Source organism: Eurosta solidaginis, chromosome 2, assembly GCF_040869045.1.
Source record: "Eurosta solidaginis isolate ZX-2024a chromosome 2, ASM4086904v1, whole genome shotgun sequence".
NCBI lineage: Eukaryota > Metazoa > Arthropoda > Insecta > Diptera > Tephritidae > Eurosta > Eurosta solidaginis.
In genome coordinates, this window is record NC_090320.1 from 303,877,363 (window position 1) to 303,897,570 (window position 20,208).

The 20,208-nt window shown below is 38.6% G+C and overlaps 1 protein-coding gene across 6 annotated transcripts in view; it reads left to right on the top strand.

The window, feature by feature from the left end:
• The window catches only part of ex (expanded), a 43,897-nt gene extending 23,972 nt beyond the window's left edge, over positions 1-19,925 (top strand). For all 6 annotated transcript variants that reach the window (XM_067768873.1, XM_067768871.1, XM_067768872.1 and 3 more), the window contains 3 exons: positions 9,250-9,329; positions 9,413-13,523; positions 13,597-19,925. In XM_067768873.1, coding sequence (XP_067624974.1) covers positions 9,250-9,329; positions 9,413-13,523; positions 13,597-14,498 — 5,093 coding nt within the window. In that variant the 3' untranslated portion in view covers positions 14,499-19,925. The remainder of the gene's footprint in view (positions 1-9,249; positions 9,330-9,412; positions 13,524-13,596) is intronic.
• The last annotated feature ends 283 nt before the right edge of the window (positions 19,926-20,208 follow it).

The window sequence follows — 20,208 nt, forward strand, 5'->3', positions numbered from 1 at the left end:
AAGTTAGAATAGCAATAACCAGATTGAAAAACAACAAGGCCGTGGGCGCTGATGGATTGCCTGCGGAGCTATTCAAGTTCGGCGGCGAGGAGTTGGTAAGGCGCATGCAGCAGCTTCTTAGCAAAATATGGGCGGACGAAAGCATGCCCGACGGTTGGAATCTAAGTGTTCTTTGCCCAGTCCACAAGAAGGGGGATACTGCAAAATGCACCAACTATCGTGGAATCAGCCTTCTTAATATCGCATATAAGGTCCTTTCAAGTGTATTGTGCGAAAGATTGAAGTGTGCTTCAGACCTAGTAAATCTACCATCGACCAGATTTTCACAATGCGCCAAATCTTGGAAAAAACCCGTGAAAAGAGAATCGACACACATCACCTCTTCGTCGACTTTAAAGCCGCCTTCGACAGCACGAAAAGGAGCTGCCTATATGTCGCTATGTCTGAATTTGGTTTCCCCGCAAAACTTATACGGCTGTGCAAAATGACGTTGAACAACACCATCAGCTCAGTCAGAATTGGGAAGGACCTCTCCGAGCCGTTCGAAACTAAACGAGGTTTCAGACAGGGTGACCCCCTATCGTGCGATTTCTTTTATTTGATGCTGGAGAAAATTATACTAGCTGCAGAACTTAACCGCACTGAAACAATATACTATAAAAGCGTGCAATTACTGGCATATGCTGATGACATTGATATCATCGGCCTAAACACCCGCGCTGTTAGTTCTGCTTACTCCAAACTGGAAAAAGAAGCGGTAAAGATGGGTTTTATGGTGAATGAGGACAAAACGAAGTACCTGCTGTCATCGAGCAAAGAGTCAGCGCATAGACGCCTTGGCAACCACGCTACTGTTGGCAGCCATAATTTCGTTTATTTGGGAACCAGCATCAACACTAGCAACAACATCAACACTGAAATCCAGCGATGAATCAATCTTGCCAATAAATGCTACTTCGGACTAGGTAGGCAATTGAAAAGTAAAGTCCTCTCTCGGCGAACGAAAATCATACTCTACAAGTCACTTATCGTACCCGTCCTGCTATATGGGGCAGAAGCATGGACCATGACAACAGCAGATGAAGCGGCTTTGGGAGTGTTCGAGAGAAAAGTTCTTCGAAAGATTTATGGACCTCTACGCGTTGGCGATGGCGAGTACCGAAGAAGATTTAATGATGAGCTGTACGAGCTATACGCAGACATCAAGATAGTCCAGCGAATTAAAACGCAGCGGCTGCGCTGGCTAGGCCATGTTATGCGAATGAAAGATGATGCTCCGGCCAAGAAAGTGTTTCTATCGGAACCCGCCTATGAAAGCAGAGGTAGAGGGCGGCCCCCACTCCGTTGGAAGGACCAGGTGGAAAACGATTTAAACTCCCTTGGTGTGACCAATTGGCGCCGGTTGGCGGAGCGACTGGCGCGCCTTGTTGGACGGCCATAACCGTTTAGACGGTTAAGCGCCAATTAAGTAAGTAAGTAAGTAACTTTGTTAGTTTTAGATTGTAAGACCTACACATCATCTTCGACACTTTACAGCCCAGCGCTTAGTTCCACGCCTTTCCCGCTTGGTCAATCATGTGGCCACCTCCTTCTCTTAACCTCGCCCAATCTAATGTAGACGTCTGCGGAACAAAGTGGTAGGGACTGAGGCTGAGGCCGCTGCTCATTTCAGCTCATTAGTTCTGGAGATCCATTCAATGTTATGTGGTCATAGGAGCAAACCAAATTTGTTACATACAAACACACACACGCGCCTACATATGCACATAATACAAAAGGCTTGTTGCGGTTGCCAGATTGTTTTGGCTGTATGTTGAATGCAACGTGGCCACTTAAAAAAAATACGAAGCAACAAAAAATATGAGATAAAAAAGCGATTTAAAAAAAGTTACACAAAAATGTAATATAAAAAGCAGAAAACATCAAACTGCTAAATACACAACAAACATTGTACAACAACAATAGTCGTACGCAAGTGGCTTTGGCCACGGAGGAGAGTAGCAAGCGACAACGACACCAACAACATGGATAATATGAAAAATGCAATGAATACCCGTGCAGCATACAGCAATTTCTACTAAAGAAGAAGAAGAAGGGAGCCCGCGAGCCAGACGAATGGAGGTAACTGGCAAATGGCAGCGAACATAAGACGCGTGTTCAGTAATTCAGGTAGCAGTTGCGCGCATTGCTCTAACACGAGTGCAGTCTGACGAGCGATCGGACAGACAGGAAGGCAGAGAGACGGGTAGATGGACTGACGGACGGACAGACGAAGTAGGCTTGTAGACAAAAGAATGGATGGACGGGCGGACGGACAACCGCCAATAGTCAATGTTGGTTGTTATATCGTCGACAGAGCGATGTCCGAAGATATATTTTTTTGCCGACATAACCAGTAGCCGCAGAAGCAAGAAGCAGCAACTACGATTGCATGGCCAGAAAACTTAACAACAGCAACAAACAACTAACAAAAAATTAAAAACTCAAACTCACTCGTCGTACCAGCAACAGATACAAGAACAAGAAAATAATTATAGCATAAAATGCTGCTGCACCAACATTGAAAGTAGCAGCCCGCAGCGCAGTTGAGAATAGAAAGAATACAGGAACATAATTACAGAATCCAACTGCTTAGGAATGTTGACCGAACTGCCAATTGAACAACTGCAATCAGGATTTGGTTGTTAGGACAAGGCCGGTTGTTGAGGGGTGCTGCACGGCGTTAGCACAGAGATAAGTGGCGGTTGAAAAGGCACAACAACGCTAGAAGCCACTTACACATATACACACACACACATGCACTCAAATATGCACAATCATATGCCGATGAGAATAAAACTGCACCCATATACACAAACACTACACCGGTCTCAACGAAATATTGGAATGCTTTTTGGTTCTTGCAGCTGGATCTTTGAAATTATACGAGCATGGATGCCAAATTTAGTAAGTAAGCGTGTTGTACATTAGACTGTGACAAAAAAGAACTACACAGTCCTGTAGTAATTCTTGATTAGATTGAGGGCACATTAATGGATTTGCCACAGTAGCGCTTTAGGAAATTGATGACCATTGTGAATGTCCTCAGTGGCAACAACACTTGACTTTGAAATACCTAAATAATAATAGTTATGGCCATGATAAAAATACATTGTGAATTCATACAAGTGGCGAATGTTTGACAAAAACGTTCACAATAGTAAACAGCCTCGATCACCTGTTCAATCGCTGTTCGAATACTTAAATCATTTGCTCAATAGTGTTTTTCAAACATTTTTGTAGACGACTAGTATATTGCATTATTTACATATTTTAAAATGTTTGCTTAGCTGGCTGCTCACATTTAATCAATTAACTAGATTTTAGAAATTAATATTAATATGTAGTCTGATTTTCTGTAGACAAATTTAAAAGAAAAGCTGATTTGAAATACAAATGGGGAATTCATGGCACTTCAATTTAATAACCGCGTACTAAAAACAAACCTTTCTTCCATTCTCTGGCCATTCGCGACAGCCATTCTCCCTGTCAGCAATTATTAGACAGGTAGGTATGGCAATGGAGGAACATAAAGATTCTTCACTTGTATGAATTCACAATGATAAAAATATATCAAGGTAGAACCAGTGAGAGGCAAATGAAGTTTAAAAAAATTTAAAAATTCTCACTATTCTCACATTTAATTATTATTTTTTTTTTTGGTTTCTGTTTTTGTTTTTTTCATAACAAAAAATTACAAACAGTAAACATTTTTATACTCAGCTGAGCAGAGCTCACAGAGTATATTAATTTTGTTCGCATAACGGTACACCATAACAACATAAACTAATCGAGATAGATATTGACTTCTATATATCAAAATGATCTGTGCTAAAAAAGAAATTCATTTGGCCTTGTCCGGCCGTCCGTCCGTCCGTCTGTCTGTCCGTGAACACGATAACTTGAGTAAAATTTGAGGTATCTTGATGAAATTTGGTATGTAGGTTCCTGGGTAGTCTCAGATAGCTATTTAAAATGAACGAAATCAGAACCACGCCCACTTTTTTGATATCGAAAATTTCGAAAAACCGATAAAGTGCGATAATTCATTATCAAAGACGGATAAAGCGATGAAACTTGGTAGGTGGGTTGACCTTATGACGCAGAATAGAAAATATGTAAAATTTTGTGCAATGGGCGTGGCAGTCGTTGAAGATCTCATGATGAAATTTGGCACGAACGTTACCTCTATTATTATATGTGTGCTAAATAAAAATTAGTAAAATCGGATAACGAACACGCCCACTTAAGAAAAAAATTTAAAAGTCAAATTATGAGTCAATTATGACAAAATTCAACTCCAGTAATGATATGGTGCAATAAAATATAAAAATAAAAGAAAATGTTTTTTCATTTAATTTGTTTAGAATACTTTTAATGCCATAGGTCGAACAAAAATTTACCAATCCTTGTGAAATTTGGTAAGGGCATAGCTTCTATGACGATAACTGTTTTCTGTGAAAATGGACGAAATCAGTTGAAGCCACGCCCAGTTTTTATACACAGTCGACCGTCTGTCCTTCCGATTGGCCGTTAACAAGATAACTTGAGCAAAAATCGATATATCTTTACTAAACTTAGTTCACGTACTTATCTGCACTCACTTTTTTATGGTATAAAAAATGGCTGAAATCCGACTATGATTTTCGATATCGAAAATTACGAAAAATGATATACGAAATACGATATTTCTATACCAAATACGAAATAAGGGATGAAACATGGTAATTGGATTCTTTTTGGACGCAAAATATAACTTTAGAAAAAACTTTGTAAAATGGATGTGACATCTACCATATTAAGTAGAAGAAAATGAGAAAGTTCTGCAGGGCGAAATGAAAAGCCCTTGGAATCTTCGCAGGAATACTGTTCGTGTTATTACATATACAAATAAATTAGCGGTACCCGACAGGTGATGTTCTGGGTCACCCTGGTCCACATTTTGGTCGATATTTCGAAAACGCCTTCCCATATACTACTAAGGGCCACTCCCTTTTAAAATACTTATGAACACCTTCCATTTGATACCCATGTCATACAAACATATTCCAGGGTTACCCTAGGTTCATTTTCCTACATGGCGATTTTCCCTTATTTTGTCGCCAAAGCTCTCAATTGCGTACATATGTAATGTTCGGTTACACCCGAACTAAGCCTTCCTTACTTGTTTTACATGAACATTTTGTTATTTTATGCAGAACGGCATTTTTTAATCGGTAAAAAGAAGTCTACGCGACAAGAAAGGGCCGACTTGGTTATCGCCCTGACGTCAAAATTATGCTTGCCGACTTAGTGCCAAGGTGGGGATAAGAGGAGTCTACCAATAATTATAATTTAGTGTAATATAGCTCCCAGCAGATTAAGGCAAAGTTTTTTTTTCAATTTAGAGTTTTTGATGTGATTTGACCAATCACTTGAACGTGGGACTTTCGGTATGATAGGCCAGCCTCTATACCACGGCGGCTGGCTTTGGCAGTATAGCTGGTAAATTCAGCCTTACGAACTAACACAATTTAGCTGGAGAATTGGGTCTTGATAAGCTGCGAGCAGCTATAGGGTCCTTAATGGCGCGGGCATGTTATGGTACCCGTGAAGCTCCTCTTTGAGTCAGTTGAAACCAAAATAGGCCCCAGACAAAGCGACTCCCTATTGTTCTACTTCTTTCACCTTATACGCGAGAAGTAAATTCTAGCAGCACATCTATGCTTATTAGAACATACAACTTCTGGCATATGCGCGTACTTGCGCCTTGATAGCCACGTCAGTGCTGACGTATATAAACAAGAGACAGTGAATGCTTTCGTCTAACTGGTGAGATCTCCACCCACCTTTGGTGCTCTCAATATTTCCTAGGCGATTAAGCAGCAATTAATGAATGATTGAGTACTTCCAATGAAGATTATTCCTTTCAGCAGTAGTGAGGACACATGAAAGTAGGGGTGGTCTTCTAATCCAACATTCGATTCTACATATACACCAAAACCGATTTTGAAACAATTGGACACAATTTGGTTTTATTTATTTGGTGAAAGAAATCAACCCGTTTTTTTTTTTTTTTTTTTTTTTTGTTTTGTATTTTCTTTGGGTTGGCATTTTCACAAAGTTTAAGAGAGTGATTTTAAATGTTTTTTCAAAATCAGAAAACCATTATGGCCGCCGAGAAGAGAGACTTCCCACGGCCCTATGGTCCTTCTGATCTGCTCCCTTCGGCGTGGCATTTGTATAGAAGTGATGTCAGCATTTGCTTTTGAAACGATGTCAACCGGCTATCTGTGCCTTTTCTTTCAAGAGCCTGGACATTTCAGGTATATGATTTACAATTATACTCTTTAAATGGTTTGACATACCCGCAAGCAGAGCAACTGGAATGACTACTTAGTTTTTGCATTGAAATTTTTCTCGGGTGCATGATTTGGATTTAAGTAGGCTCTTACGGTAGGCTTTCCTTTGATAATATGTATTAAAATAAAATAAATGTAAGGCGCGATAACCTCCGAAGAGATCTAAGGCCGAGCTTCTCTTCCAATTTGCGTCGTGCTCCTCTTGATTTTCCCTGCAAATTGGCCGGACGGGACCTACATGTTTTATGCCGACTCCGAACGGCATCTGCAAGGCAGATGAGTTTTCACTGAGAGCTTTTCATGGCAAAAATACACCCGGAGCGCTTGCCAAACACCGCCGAGGGGCGACCCCGCTTAGAAAAATTTTCTTCTAATTTAAAAACCTTATTTCTAAAATTTTGATGTTGCTTTGCCCGTGGTTCGAACCCAGGGCATAGGGTGTGGTAGGCGGAGCACGCTAATAATAATATGTATTAATAATAATAATATTTTGGCGGGATATACCTCCGAGGAGGTTTGGCCCGATTTTCGTCGTGCTACTTTTTATTGTTTTACTCAAATTGGCGGGACGGCACCGACATGTCTTTTGTTGACTCAGAATTTCGGTCACCTTCGGCTAGGCAGCGCCCTTATAACGGCATGTTTTATATACACAAAATTTCAAATCTAACCTCTGCATGGAAGACTTCTCATGCTCAATTGTCCATGTGCACTTTTGTATGTCCGTATGAAATAGTTTTAAAAGGCAAGTTCGTTGCTTCAGTCTTTTGTACAAAAGTTTGATGTGCACCCAAAATTCTATTGAATTTGCCAATGGCGTTTAGGAAAGATTGGGATGTGTAGCACGAACATATAACCTGCATACATTTTATCGTACACAAATACACATACACATAAATACATACATATTCATAAATCGACAGCGTTAACATAATCCACCCCCGCCAGCATTTTTTGAATATTTTGACCAAAAAATACTCCAATGTCATACCCAAGATGATAAAACCACTCAAATTCAAAAGTATTTTGTATTCGAAAATCAATGTATCGTCGGGAGAAAACTGTACCATAAATATGATTATTCTTGAATAATCATTTATGATTCATATTTTTAAAGACTCTTTATTCATCTTTTCATCGTATTTGATATTATTGAAAGATAGAAGCCCAAACACAAATTACAATTTTACTATATCTCATATCATTTTTTAAATATATGCTGTGTGGGAAATATTTCGGTGAAATCCAAATCAACATTTTTCATTTATTCGGGAATTTTTTTAGCAAGTAAAATCATTTTGGGTGCTTATTTTGGGCTACAGAAATTTTATGTGAGATGTTATAAATACTTTGATGTACAAGCAAACATACATACATAGATACAAAATCATATAAAAACGCCTTAAAATTTGAACGAAAAAAACCAGCAGCAGGTAAAAATAAAGCAACAAGAACAACAACTGCAACAAATAAGGCAAAAAGCAAAGGAATTTTAATTTCTGATGTTTATCGGTTGCACGCTATCAGCAGAGGAACAGTAACACACACGCACACATAGAACAACAACAACAACAAAATTGACACAATCAATAACGACCGCAACAAGAATCTAAAACATCAACTTGGTATGTTATTGTTGTTGTTGTTGATTTATTTTTTTTTTTTCGTATTGCTGTTGAAACTTCTTTAGAGTCGCCATTATTAACTGACCGGTCGCTACCTGCCGATAATGATTATGCACCATTAACAATAAATGGAAGAGAAAATGTTGGGTATGTTGTGATTGCGAAAATAACAAGAATCATGAAACAAACAGCAGCAACAACAATAACAACAACAACATAAAGAAAAAACCAAGCAAACCGGCAACAGCGAAACCAATCTGCAGAAAAAAACAACAACATCAAAAGCAAAAAATATAAATAAAATTATATGAAACTACCAATATAATAACAATAACAGCAACAAGCAACAGGCCACAAGTACATAATAACAACAACAACTAAATGATAGCAGTCGATACCAACCCACAATTTTTCATTAGAAAAAGAAGAAAACAATTAAAACTTTAACACGCACACACACACAAGCATGTACAGAATACAGAATATACAGCAAATGTTTCGAAAAAAGAAACTCAAATTCCAACCAAACTCACGGAAATACAAAAACGAAAAAAAAACACAAAATAACTCGAAGTGTACAAGTGCATGAACAGACAATAACAATGCACATGCGTATGCACATACTCATGCAAAACATACACATGTACATACATGCAAACATTTATTAAGTTGCAATAAGCAATTCATGCAAACGCGTGCGTCCCATGGTTGGAGGATGAGGCACGGCAGCTGCTTTCCTTTTGCTGTTTCATTCACATAGTTGAGCGTATCAACTACAGAGGCGGAGTCATGGCCGAAGGATGTACATATGTGCTTGTATGTAGCGCTTAAAATATCTAAGTTGCGGGTTCGGCTCGCACGCAAATCATGAATATTTTCAGGGAAAGGAAACGCTACCAAATTTTCCAAATAAATTGCCGATATAATAATATTGAAGCCAACCCTTAGCTCTGCAGGTTTCACACTAGGCGTGACAATTCTCATACCCGTTTTAACAAGGGCAGTCCTTCTATGCACACTGTTATGTTATTGGAGGTGGCGTCCTGCCACATGTTGTCAAAACAAGACCTTGAGAAATATCACGCCCTCAACCTAACACACTGCAGACTTTGGGTTATATTTGTTCTCGACAAGAATGCCATTTGTTCTAAATGAAAGTATAGCAACCATGTTACTAAATAATAGAATATAATGTTAGAATATTTTTAGAATAGATTGATAGAATTTTTTTTTTTTATTTACAGATGGCGAATACATGTTCGCGGATCCGGAGAGCAAACTCTCCAAGTACGGCCCGAAGAGTTGGCGCTCCTCGCATACACACGTAAGTCATCTACATACATTCATATTATCATTGCGTATCAAACCTAACTTCTTCTATCTCTATCCTTTTCTCACACGCCGTAGGGCCTCGATGCAAATGGACGTCCCCTTCTGGAGCTACACTTCCGCGTACAGTTCTATGTCGAGAGCCCGTTTCTTTTGAAAGATGAAGTATCCCGTCACAATTATTATCTACAATTAAAATACAATGCTATAGAACGGGAAATGCCTAAGGACTATTCGGAACAATCGATGTTATTATTAGCCGGTTTAGCATTACAAGCGGATTTGGGAGACGCACCAGTTGCCATACAAACAACAATAACCACAAATACAAAGGGAACAACATTAAAATCGTTATCTACAGATGAGAGCAACAACTGCAGTGGTTCGGGAGCTGAGTTTGATCATCCAAGTTTGCTTTCCGCGCATGTCACAAACTCAACGGCAAATATAAATGAAGTCACAAATTTAATAACTAGAAATACAGACACGACGACAACAAAAACAATAACAACAACATTACCAAAGATTAATAAACGTCTTAGTAATGCTGTAAATACGAAAATTTTAGCTAAGACAACGTCAGCATCTTCGACCTCGTCATCTACGAACGTCTTTCCCATTAGTGGCAGCCTAAAGCGTAGTCTCGGTGTCATGACAGCCTCTTTTTCAGCTTCCTCATCGATTTCTTCAATGAACCGCAGCAGTTCGTCTAATACAACACCACCAACAACTGCCACTTCTTCGAGCACTTCATTATCCGCCTTAGCTTACAACCCAGCGCTTGCGACAACACAAGATTACTTCAGTTTAAACGATTATCTACCGATCGAGTTGCGTACGGCGTGGGCTATGAGCGCTCTACAAGCATGTCATCGCGAAAATCGTGGTATGTCAACGACGGATGCAGAACTCCATTACATTCAGCATGCCTGCATGGTGCATGAGTGCGTAAATGCGCACATCTTCCGCATGCGTACAGCGAAAAATGAAAACGGTTTGGGTAGTTCATGGTTTGTGGTTTATTCCAAGGGAATCAAAATATTTAGCACCTCTAATAAGCCACAACAACAGACGACATTCCTATGGCCCAGCATAACAAAACTCTCATTTGAGCGTAAGAAGTTTGAGATACGTTCGGGTGATTGCAAAATTCTACTTTACGCTGCATCAGACGAGAAAAATAAGATGCTTTTGACGTTGTGTCGTGAGACGCATCAGTTTAGTATGAAGATTGCAGCACGTCTCAAGGAGGTGATCAAACGCGAGGAAGAGGAGGAGAGCAATTGTCTGCATGCCTGCTATATTTACTCGCGTAGTCTACACTTGCCTTACAAAAATAAAAGTGATCAACGTATATCGGTCATATCGAGCACAAGCTCGAATACGACATCGGGTATTGTCAGTGATCGTGTGCACTCTGAGGATGAGGTTGAGATAATGATAAATACGCCGCCGGCACCAATTGCAGCACCATCCACCGAAAGTCTAGCTTTGGCACATCTCTTAGATCGTCCGAGTGTTAGTAGGCAAACGTCGTCTGTGGGACAGGTGTCTTTGAAAGATCTAGAAGAACAATTGGCAGCGCTGTCCGTGCGTCAGGAACGTCAAAAGCAGCACTCGAACTCAGCTAACTCTGGTGACGAATCATCAGTGGAGCGCAGTCATACTTCAGCCGGTAACTCTTCAAGCAGCAGCTCAAATCAAGCTTCACAGCGCGCGGCGGATTCTTCCACAGCCACCGACTCACCAAGTTCTCAACACAATATTGGCTCGCAGTGCTCTTCGACTTGCAGTACGGTGGTGGTCTTGCCAAGCTCAGAATCTGCTACAAACACGCTAACATCTTTGACAGTACACGCCACAATGAATTCAACGCCCACACAGCGCCGCAACTCGACGTCAAGTAGTCTTGAATTGGGTTTTAGTCATACAGCACAAAATTCCATACTCAGTGAGGCGGAGTCAAATTGCATTGACCACGATTTTGCTTCGTCTACGCGTGATGAAAACGAAAGCGTATCGGGTGTTTATACGTTAGCGCATGGTGCTCCTCCTACCGAGACTTCTGGAGTTTATACAATGCACAGCAGTGAAATGACAGGACAATCATCAGAGATTGCTGAGTCTGAGAAGAGCTCACACTATGGCATTTTCCAACCGACTAAAAGTGAAATGAGCACGGATAATTTACGTGCAAATCATTCCAATACGGATTCGGTCGATGGTGGCAACTACCATGGAAAACGCATTAAGAACGAAGAGTTTCGTTTACGCTCAAACTCCAATGTGAGCACAAGTGGCTCGTTTCGTGGCGACGGCAGTGATCCAACCGATAATAAACACAATTTACTTTCGGCCGAAGAATTAACTGAACTAATTGTAGGACGTGGTACTTATCCCCATCGTAAAACGGTGTCTACAACATTAGACTCAGATTGTGATTATGTTACATTACCGTTACCGATTAAGGGTGAATCATATATAGAAGGTCATCAAGACACCGCACCTACGGAAGATCAAGTTGAAGATTTAATTAATGATTTAATACCAACAGATCCGCCGGCACTGCCACAACGTATTGACAGTAATGGCATGAAGTCGAAGTCAAATCTTAGCAACGTGCCGCTGCCACCACCGCCGCCATATCATGCACGTCATGAAAAAACTGGACTTTGCGGACCGCCAGCATGTCCGTCGCCTTTAGTAATGCAATCTGCAAAATTAGCCTCAAAATACTCCAAAGTGTCATCACCTACATTACCAATTGAGGTCAATAAGAAAACGGTTGACACAGCACCGCCAGCATCGCTCACAGCACCAGCGGTACCTACTACAGTACGTCGGCGTGATCCTCCACCATATCCAACAGCGGCCAAACCACGCCCAACATCTTTAGTGTCAGTAGCATCGAGCACAACTTCGTCACTCAATCATTACAACCAAGTGCTTCTATCTACAGGTGGCTCATTGAGCTCGCTAAAAGCCGAAGAAGCGCCTGCACGCTTCATTACCACACGTCCACAAATAAATATTCTCAAAGCTCATACCAGTGTTATTAGTGATAGCCAAAAGCCCAGTTATGCAGCACCGACGCACTGTTCATCCGCTGCATCCACAACCGGTTCCATTACTAGTCAGCACATGGCAAGCCATCATTCGGTGCACAATTCGCATTACATCAGCGGTTCGCAAGTGTCATTGAATGGCAGCCATCCTACAGCTTGCGCTACACGTCAAACTTCGATATCAGCTGCTGCTATGGCACATGCTGTCGCCGCTGCTGCTGCTGGCGCTGGCGTCATACCGAATACTATTGGTGTACCGATTGTGCCTTATGGCATGCATGGTGCACACAGCAGCATGGCATCGCTGCATCAACAACCGCCACCACCGCCCCCACCTTATCCGGAAATCAAGCAAACATCGCGAACCTGCGTGCTGCTACCAGTGATAAAGCATCGCCAATTCCTTCCACCACCACCACCAAGTTTGCCACGGCAGCCGCCACCACCACCGCCGCCACCACAGCTAGCGGGCGTTTATGGTAATCAATTGGCGCGTAAACAGTTCGAACTTTATCAACAACAACTTTATAGTGATGTTGACTATGTTATCTATCCGTTACAAGATCCCGCTGTCAGCCAACAGGAGTACTTAGATGCCAAGCAAAGCTCATTATATGCAGCACTGGCGCAGACACCATCACAACCACTAGCCCACCCACATGCTCGTGCGCACGCACATCCCCATCCATATCTTGCATATCATACTGGCAGCGCTCACGTCGGCTCTTGGGATACATGCAAAGGTCATGCGATCTATCGCAGCACTCCCTACCTTCCCCTAGCTCTTTCGACACACTCGCGTTATGCATCTACACAAAATCTTTCCGATTCATATGTACAACTACCGAGCACCTACTCGCCCCTTTATAGCCCATCCATGGCAAGCTTGTGCTCTTCATATGAGCCACCACCACCACCGCCTTTGCATCCTGCCGCGCTGTTAGCATCCTCTAACGCAAATACATCCAATTTATTTGCTCGCTCACGATCGGATGATAATATTTTGAACTCGCTTGATGCGTTGCCAAAAATAAAACGTATGCCGCCACCACCACCACCCCCATATGTAAATCGACGTTTGAAGAAGCCACCAATGCCGGTGCCATCTGAAAACCCACCACCAAGTGAGTATACAAACATTAATTTAAGCACATGCGTCTTTCTACTTCTAAGTAATAACTATAATTTCATTTGCAGTTCCTTCAAAATCGAACTCATCTAATAATATGCCCACGAAAAGTCAAATCGCAATGCGCACTCAATTACCGCCCCGCAAACCACCCTTGTTGAATACGAGCGGTAACGCAAATAACATGACGCGTACCTCTAGCGGTGCACAGTGGGCTGGTGAACGTCCAAAACCCGATCTACTCTCATATAATGGCGGTAGCATTCTAGCGCATTTGCAAGCTAGCGTAGCGGCTGTTAATCGACAGGCCGCTTCAACTAACAAATCGAAAGAAATCAATGCCACTCATGGCAGTAGCCCGAGCACAAGTGGCACTACATCCAATCCACTGGATATAGCAGTGTTGCGCGAGAAGAGTAAACATTTAGATTTGCCACTCATTTCTGCGCTCTGTAATGATCATTCGCTGCTGAAACAAACTAAATTATTTACGAACTCAAAAACAAGTCGCACAGCCACAAGCACCTCTTCAGCAATGCGTAATTCCAGCGGCTCATTGGGTTCGCCGTACAGTACACGAACATCAACACTCGGCAGCAATCAAATAAGCATAAACAAAACTGCACAACAAAACTCGTCGTCGATCTATGCTGGTGCGTCGAAGGAGGTTGCGAATGCCGCAGATGCCGCCGTCACATCAACGGCACCGAGCATAGTTACAAGCTCGGCATCTACAACAATAACAGCGTCAACCACAACCACCAACGCAACGAACACAAGTACGAAAACGACTACTCCAACAACGTCCGCTCTACAATTGACCGCTAGTAAAGGACGTAAAACTGTTGGAAGTCATCGTCATCCTAGTGATAAGCTACCACCATTACCAATACAAATAGCTGAGGCTAACAATTACGTCATGGATCCAGCCGTAATGAAACACCACACAGGTTATAACTCTCAAACGTAAAATGTTTGCTCACTCTCTGCGACATAACAGTGAAAAGAGACCGTAATAAGCTTTGAGAGCAAAAAAAAGACAAAACAGAGAAAGAAAGAAAAACACGAAATACTAAGCATACTAAAACTACGTGCGGTACTAGGCGAGTATTCTAAATGCAACCCAATAAACAATAAACAATGTTGGTACACAACGACACCCCCCTCTATGAACGCAGAAACGAAACGAAAAGAGGTACGCAGTTGGAATATTTTGAGATCTTTTGAGATTTCTTTTGTTCAGGTGTTACTTTCTATTCCTAAATGAAAAACACGCCGTATAACACGATAACGAAAAATGTGCGAGTGCGTGCAAGTAAATAATTCTTCTTAAACGATGTGTGACTCACGAAAAACTAACGAGCTCTACATTACACGACAGCAATTAACGCTGTTTCACAGTTGGTTTTGGTGGAAACTTCGAAATATGGTTTTTGAAATGTGGAAAACTTAACTTAAATGCAAGTCACTTGCAAAGCCAAGGTTACAAAGTGGATATTTATTTGGGTGTTTGGATAATGCGTGATATTTTTTTTGGGTTTCGAATTGAGGAATTTCAAAAAGGAGCTTTACATAGTTATATTGGGATACGATTTCGTTAGACTTGCTAGAGTCGCTGTGGTTTCAAGTATGTGGTCAGAAAAATAGTTAAAAGATATTAGAAAGACTAAAAATTGTTGAAGAAAATGACGTTGGCCTTAAAGCAGTCGTGGTCACCTTATTTAGGTCAGAATGCATAAAAAGTGAACAAATTCAGAGTTTTAGTTAAACAATTTCACTCACGACTGCTCACAACACAAATTTGCAATCGTGCCAAAACATTGCGTTGATACCAGCCATGACGCTATGGGTATCATCGTTAAAACAAAAGCGTCATAGCCGAAAAGACACTGGCTGTGAACCTGTATTCGAGGCCTAACGAAGAAAAATTTAGAAAGGGGTGTGGGTAATTCTGCTTAGAAAATGCAGTTTCCCAAGTCTCCAAAGAGGCGATAGCAGCTGATTGAGACCACTGGTAGAGGTTCTGATTCGACACGATAATAGAGATTCTGACAAAAAACTGCGCTAAGGACGGCATTATGTCGAAACCGGTTTAACTCCTAACTAAATGTGGCAAGGAAGGTGGAAAATATTTCCAGAAGTTCTAAGTTAGAACTTAACTTAGATAGCACTAACTGCTTACTTATGAGCAATGGCAGAGGAGGACACGCCACGATGATTTTTGAACCCGTGCGCTGTTTTTCATTTATAAAACCGAATCGCTCTAGTCATTAAATATTTCTTTTTTCTATTCGATGATCAATGAAAGTAATATTTTCGAACTATCGATTGTAAAAAATATCTACAAAGGTACCATATCGAAACTTGTAATCCTCTTAAATTAACGTTATTCCGTAAAGCGGTAGGAAAGCTGAAGGAGGCTAATCAAGTCGAAACTTTAGTAAGGCACAAAACGGAACAAAAAATCGGGTTAATACGAATGTAGGTACACAGTTTTACAATCATCGTGAGCCTATTTATGATAACGGCACGCCTTACAATTACGGCAGAAAGTTTCTCAACAGGTTTCCGAAGCATATATGTATGTAGTTGCTACATAACAACAATAAGCGGCACCCGATCATAAATTGAAAATGGGCTGTGTGAACGCACAGTTCCTATTGATTAATTTTTTTTTGGTCATCACGCTTGTTCCAAACTCTATTACCCAAACGTAATGTAAAACATATCAACAAAGTCCTCAAATAGGTGGAAACTTCGCCAGGACTACATACATACATACGATAAACTACCCACATCCCACATACAACAAAAATAATTCAAAAAATCAAAATAAATACAAAAAGAAAAATTTCTGTGTTTCAAGTATTGACATATTTAACAAATGAAACACAAAAAAAAAAATATATATATATATAACCTTAATCTAGTCACATTTAGAAATGCATAAAATATAAACAAAAGACAATTAAATAAACAATAAATACTCAATAATAAGATATTTTATTAACAGTCACTACTATTTCAAATTAATTGAAACTCAAACAAACATACAAATGGAAGTGTGGGGTATTCCAAGGGTTAATTAAATACATACATATATGTATATATGTTTAATATTTATTTTTGTTGTAGCCCATAACAAACTTGTATTATATACAAGTTATTATTTGTATTTTAAAGTTTTTTTTATTAAATATTTTCCACTTTTTTTTCATCATGCACCGCAGCATTTTTAAAAGAAATATTTTTTAAAAAAGCAAAATGTAAAGTGACTAAGCCACTATAACTTAAAGATAAAGGTTAATATTAATATAGAACAAATAATAATAACATGCACCAACAAATCATAAACATATCATAAAAAAACGAAATCCGCCCAAACAACTGTGATCGATTTAATTTTTTTTTTCATTTTATATGTTAAATTTCAACTTTTTTTTTACAACTTTTATTAATTTTTTTTTTTTTTTTGTTATTAAAATTATGTTATAAATCATGTTTTGTTCATTTTTTTTAAACTTTTACATATTATTTATTATTTTTCATTTTAATTTTAAAAAATCTTTTTTTTATTATTATTTTTAAAAGAGTTCAGCTTTTACATTTGTTTTCATTTTTCAATTTTTTTTTTTCGTTTCAATGGAGAATTATCGACTATACAAAAACAATTATACTCGTAGTGGTTAAGTGTTCATACATAAGTGCGTGAAGTTTAGGCTTAAGCAAAGTGAATAAAACACATAAAGAACAAAATAAATCCATTCGATCAAATTATAAAATACTGCATTTGATAACAAAATGAAAGAATTGCAACAAAAGTCAATAACACTGCAATAAGACCTCTTTTTATAAGTGAGCAAAAAGTATACATATGTATGGATTTTATTGCATATGTCTATATATGTGAGATTATAACAAAAGAAAAAAAAAACTAAAAATAAATGCATTCAATTGAATATTGCCTAGACTTGCCCACCGTACGTTACATAATAGTAATAACAGTAGTATGTAGTAGGTATATACACATCCATACATATATATATATACATATATTATATTTGATTAAGAAATTGAAAAAAAAAAAACTATATAAAGCCACATATATTTGGATGTAAATGATCCATAGTTTGGACTTTTTTGAGAGTTTATTATTTTTGTTATGATATGATATGCCACCAATACACCGTTAAGAGCTACGCATTACATTGGGGTGTGCCATTTTTTCTAAGATCATGTTTGAACAAGCACTAATCTATCATTAATTCACATAAGTTAATCTTCAGGTTCACATACATCCCATCCCTAGAAGCTAGATTATTAGTGTTCAAATCTGTCGTTCGGCCATTTTGTTTATACTTTTTTTTACCGTTCTCTCTCATTCCGTGTTTCAATTTAGAGATGAAACCAGACAACTATCTCTAAGGCTAGGGAAAAGTTTTTTATAGCAAATCTAGTTACTTAATAACTGATACAGAGTAAAGTACGAAGAAAAATTTATCTCCTTATATGTAAACTTGATCTAACAGTTCAACCTAATAAAAACGCACGTCCATTTTTTTAACGCGAAACGTGTATCCAAACGTCAAACAGAAATATCACGCAGAGCAAAAATTGTAAATCAAGTTAGCTTTACATTCAATTACGGTTGTCATACAAGTTGTATGTGCATGAGAAATTTTTGGAGGTTGGAATGTAGAGCCTACACGTCTCCCTAGAGTTAACAGATCCCGCAAATTTTTGAGGAACAATCTAATCTGTGTCTGTATCCCTTAAGTCACTGCGATTTTTATCCCCGTGTGTGACTGAACAGCAATCACTTATACCATCACATCTCTCCTCACAGCGGAACAAAAAGCTGAGGCAACATTAATGGATGAGTCCGTCCGAGATTTGCGCTGGTGTGAACTGCAACAAAAGTGGCTATTCAAATGCCTGTGCTTGCAGGACAAATCACTGATTCGTTTATTCATATTGACGTAGATAAATGTTCTGTTCTGTGATTGGGTATATGATTGCTGCAAGCAGTAAGGGTGTCAGTGGCGGTGATTTGTTTGAATTTCACACATTGATTTATCGTGACTTTTCAGTCAATGTCACGAAGTCGCCTGTGGATGAAAGGCAAAATTGGATCCTGTGGTAACTATGGCGCGATGGCTTAAAGTTTCATTACCCAATTAAACAAAAATTTTATTTTGAGCAAACTTGTGGAAAAAAATTCCATAGCAATAGAACACCCTAATGTAAATACATACAATTATAAGGTGTGCAAATAATTGTCCAAATATTAGCCCGGCATTTTTATAACAAACAAGCTTAAAAACACAATATTATTATAATAAGCAACAAAAAATAATGTTTTAAAAAAAATTATGTTTTATTTAGTTTTAATTAGTTTTTTTTTTGTTATACATTTTTTCTTTTTGTGCGAAAATTCTGTATTTTTGTTATTTAATCACAAAAATTTACGTAGGCTTTTCTCGTCTAAAAGTCTATTGTTAAATGCATTCCAAGTGATTAAAAAACGAAATGCAGTTTTTGCGTAATCAACCATAATAAAAACATAAATAATACGCATACATGCAAATATATAGAAAAAGAAAAAATGTGCATAATTACAAAAGAGCATTATGAAATTTGGAAAGCTTGGGTAAAACAAATTCACAAAGGGTATTCCTCTAAACGCGTAAAATTCCTCATATTGGTTTTTTTTATTATTATTTAAAGTAAAAATAGTATTTATATGATTTTGCAAAGTTAACCGAAAAATATGTTATGCATACAGTGCACACGCGATAACTCGAACTCATGTCATGCATATGAAATGCAAATATCTACTTTTGTTAACAATCCCGATCCCTTCATCAATTTTATTTCACCACATTTTTTAGAGGTAGAAATATGCCAGTACTGGGAGTTCAAGTTATCGGGAGTGCAGTTTAAAGCTAAAAAACACACACATACTTACATACAAATGTACGTGTAAATATTTAATACAAGAAAACGTAATTGAGGTATTCACGTCAACCCGTTATCAACTTATCTGGTTAAAAAAATTGTCCCTTGAGTATATTTTGTTTTTGTAAAAAATGTAACCAGTCTCACTTGAATACCTCAAACATTTCTATTTTGAACTGTACTCAGAGTTTTTAATGACATTATTTGGCAATAAAGTTATTATGATTATATCTATTATTATTATAATCATTATTTTTATTATTATTATCATAATATTACTGTATACGAAAACTTAAATATATTAATTATCTTATAAAAGGCATAATAACTAACTAAATTACATATTAAAAAAGAAAAACAAAAACATTCCCACTGTTTAGCATAAAATTAATAAACACGAATTTTAAATAAAAACTTGACCATAATATATTTAAAAAAAGGCTTTTTTAATTGTTTCAACTAACATTCATCAAGCAAAGATTGCACCGACAAACTAACATTTTTTTAACGATATGTTATACCCTTTGTCTCCTCTGCTAAAAATCTTGGGATAATATTCAACAGAACTCTGACTTGGAGTGATCATATCATTCATACTATTGGCAAAGTATATGGCATGCTCCGATCGCTTTGGTCTACTCAAAATTTCACTTCACTTGATGTTCGATTACTGCTGGCTGAAACATATATATTGCCTACACTGTTGTATGGGTTGCGAACTC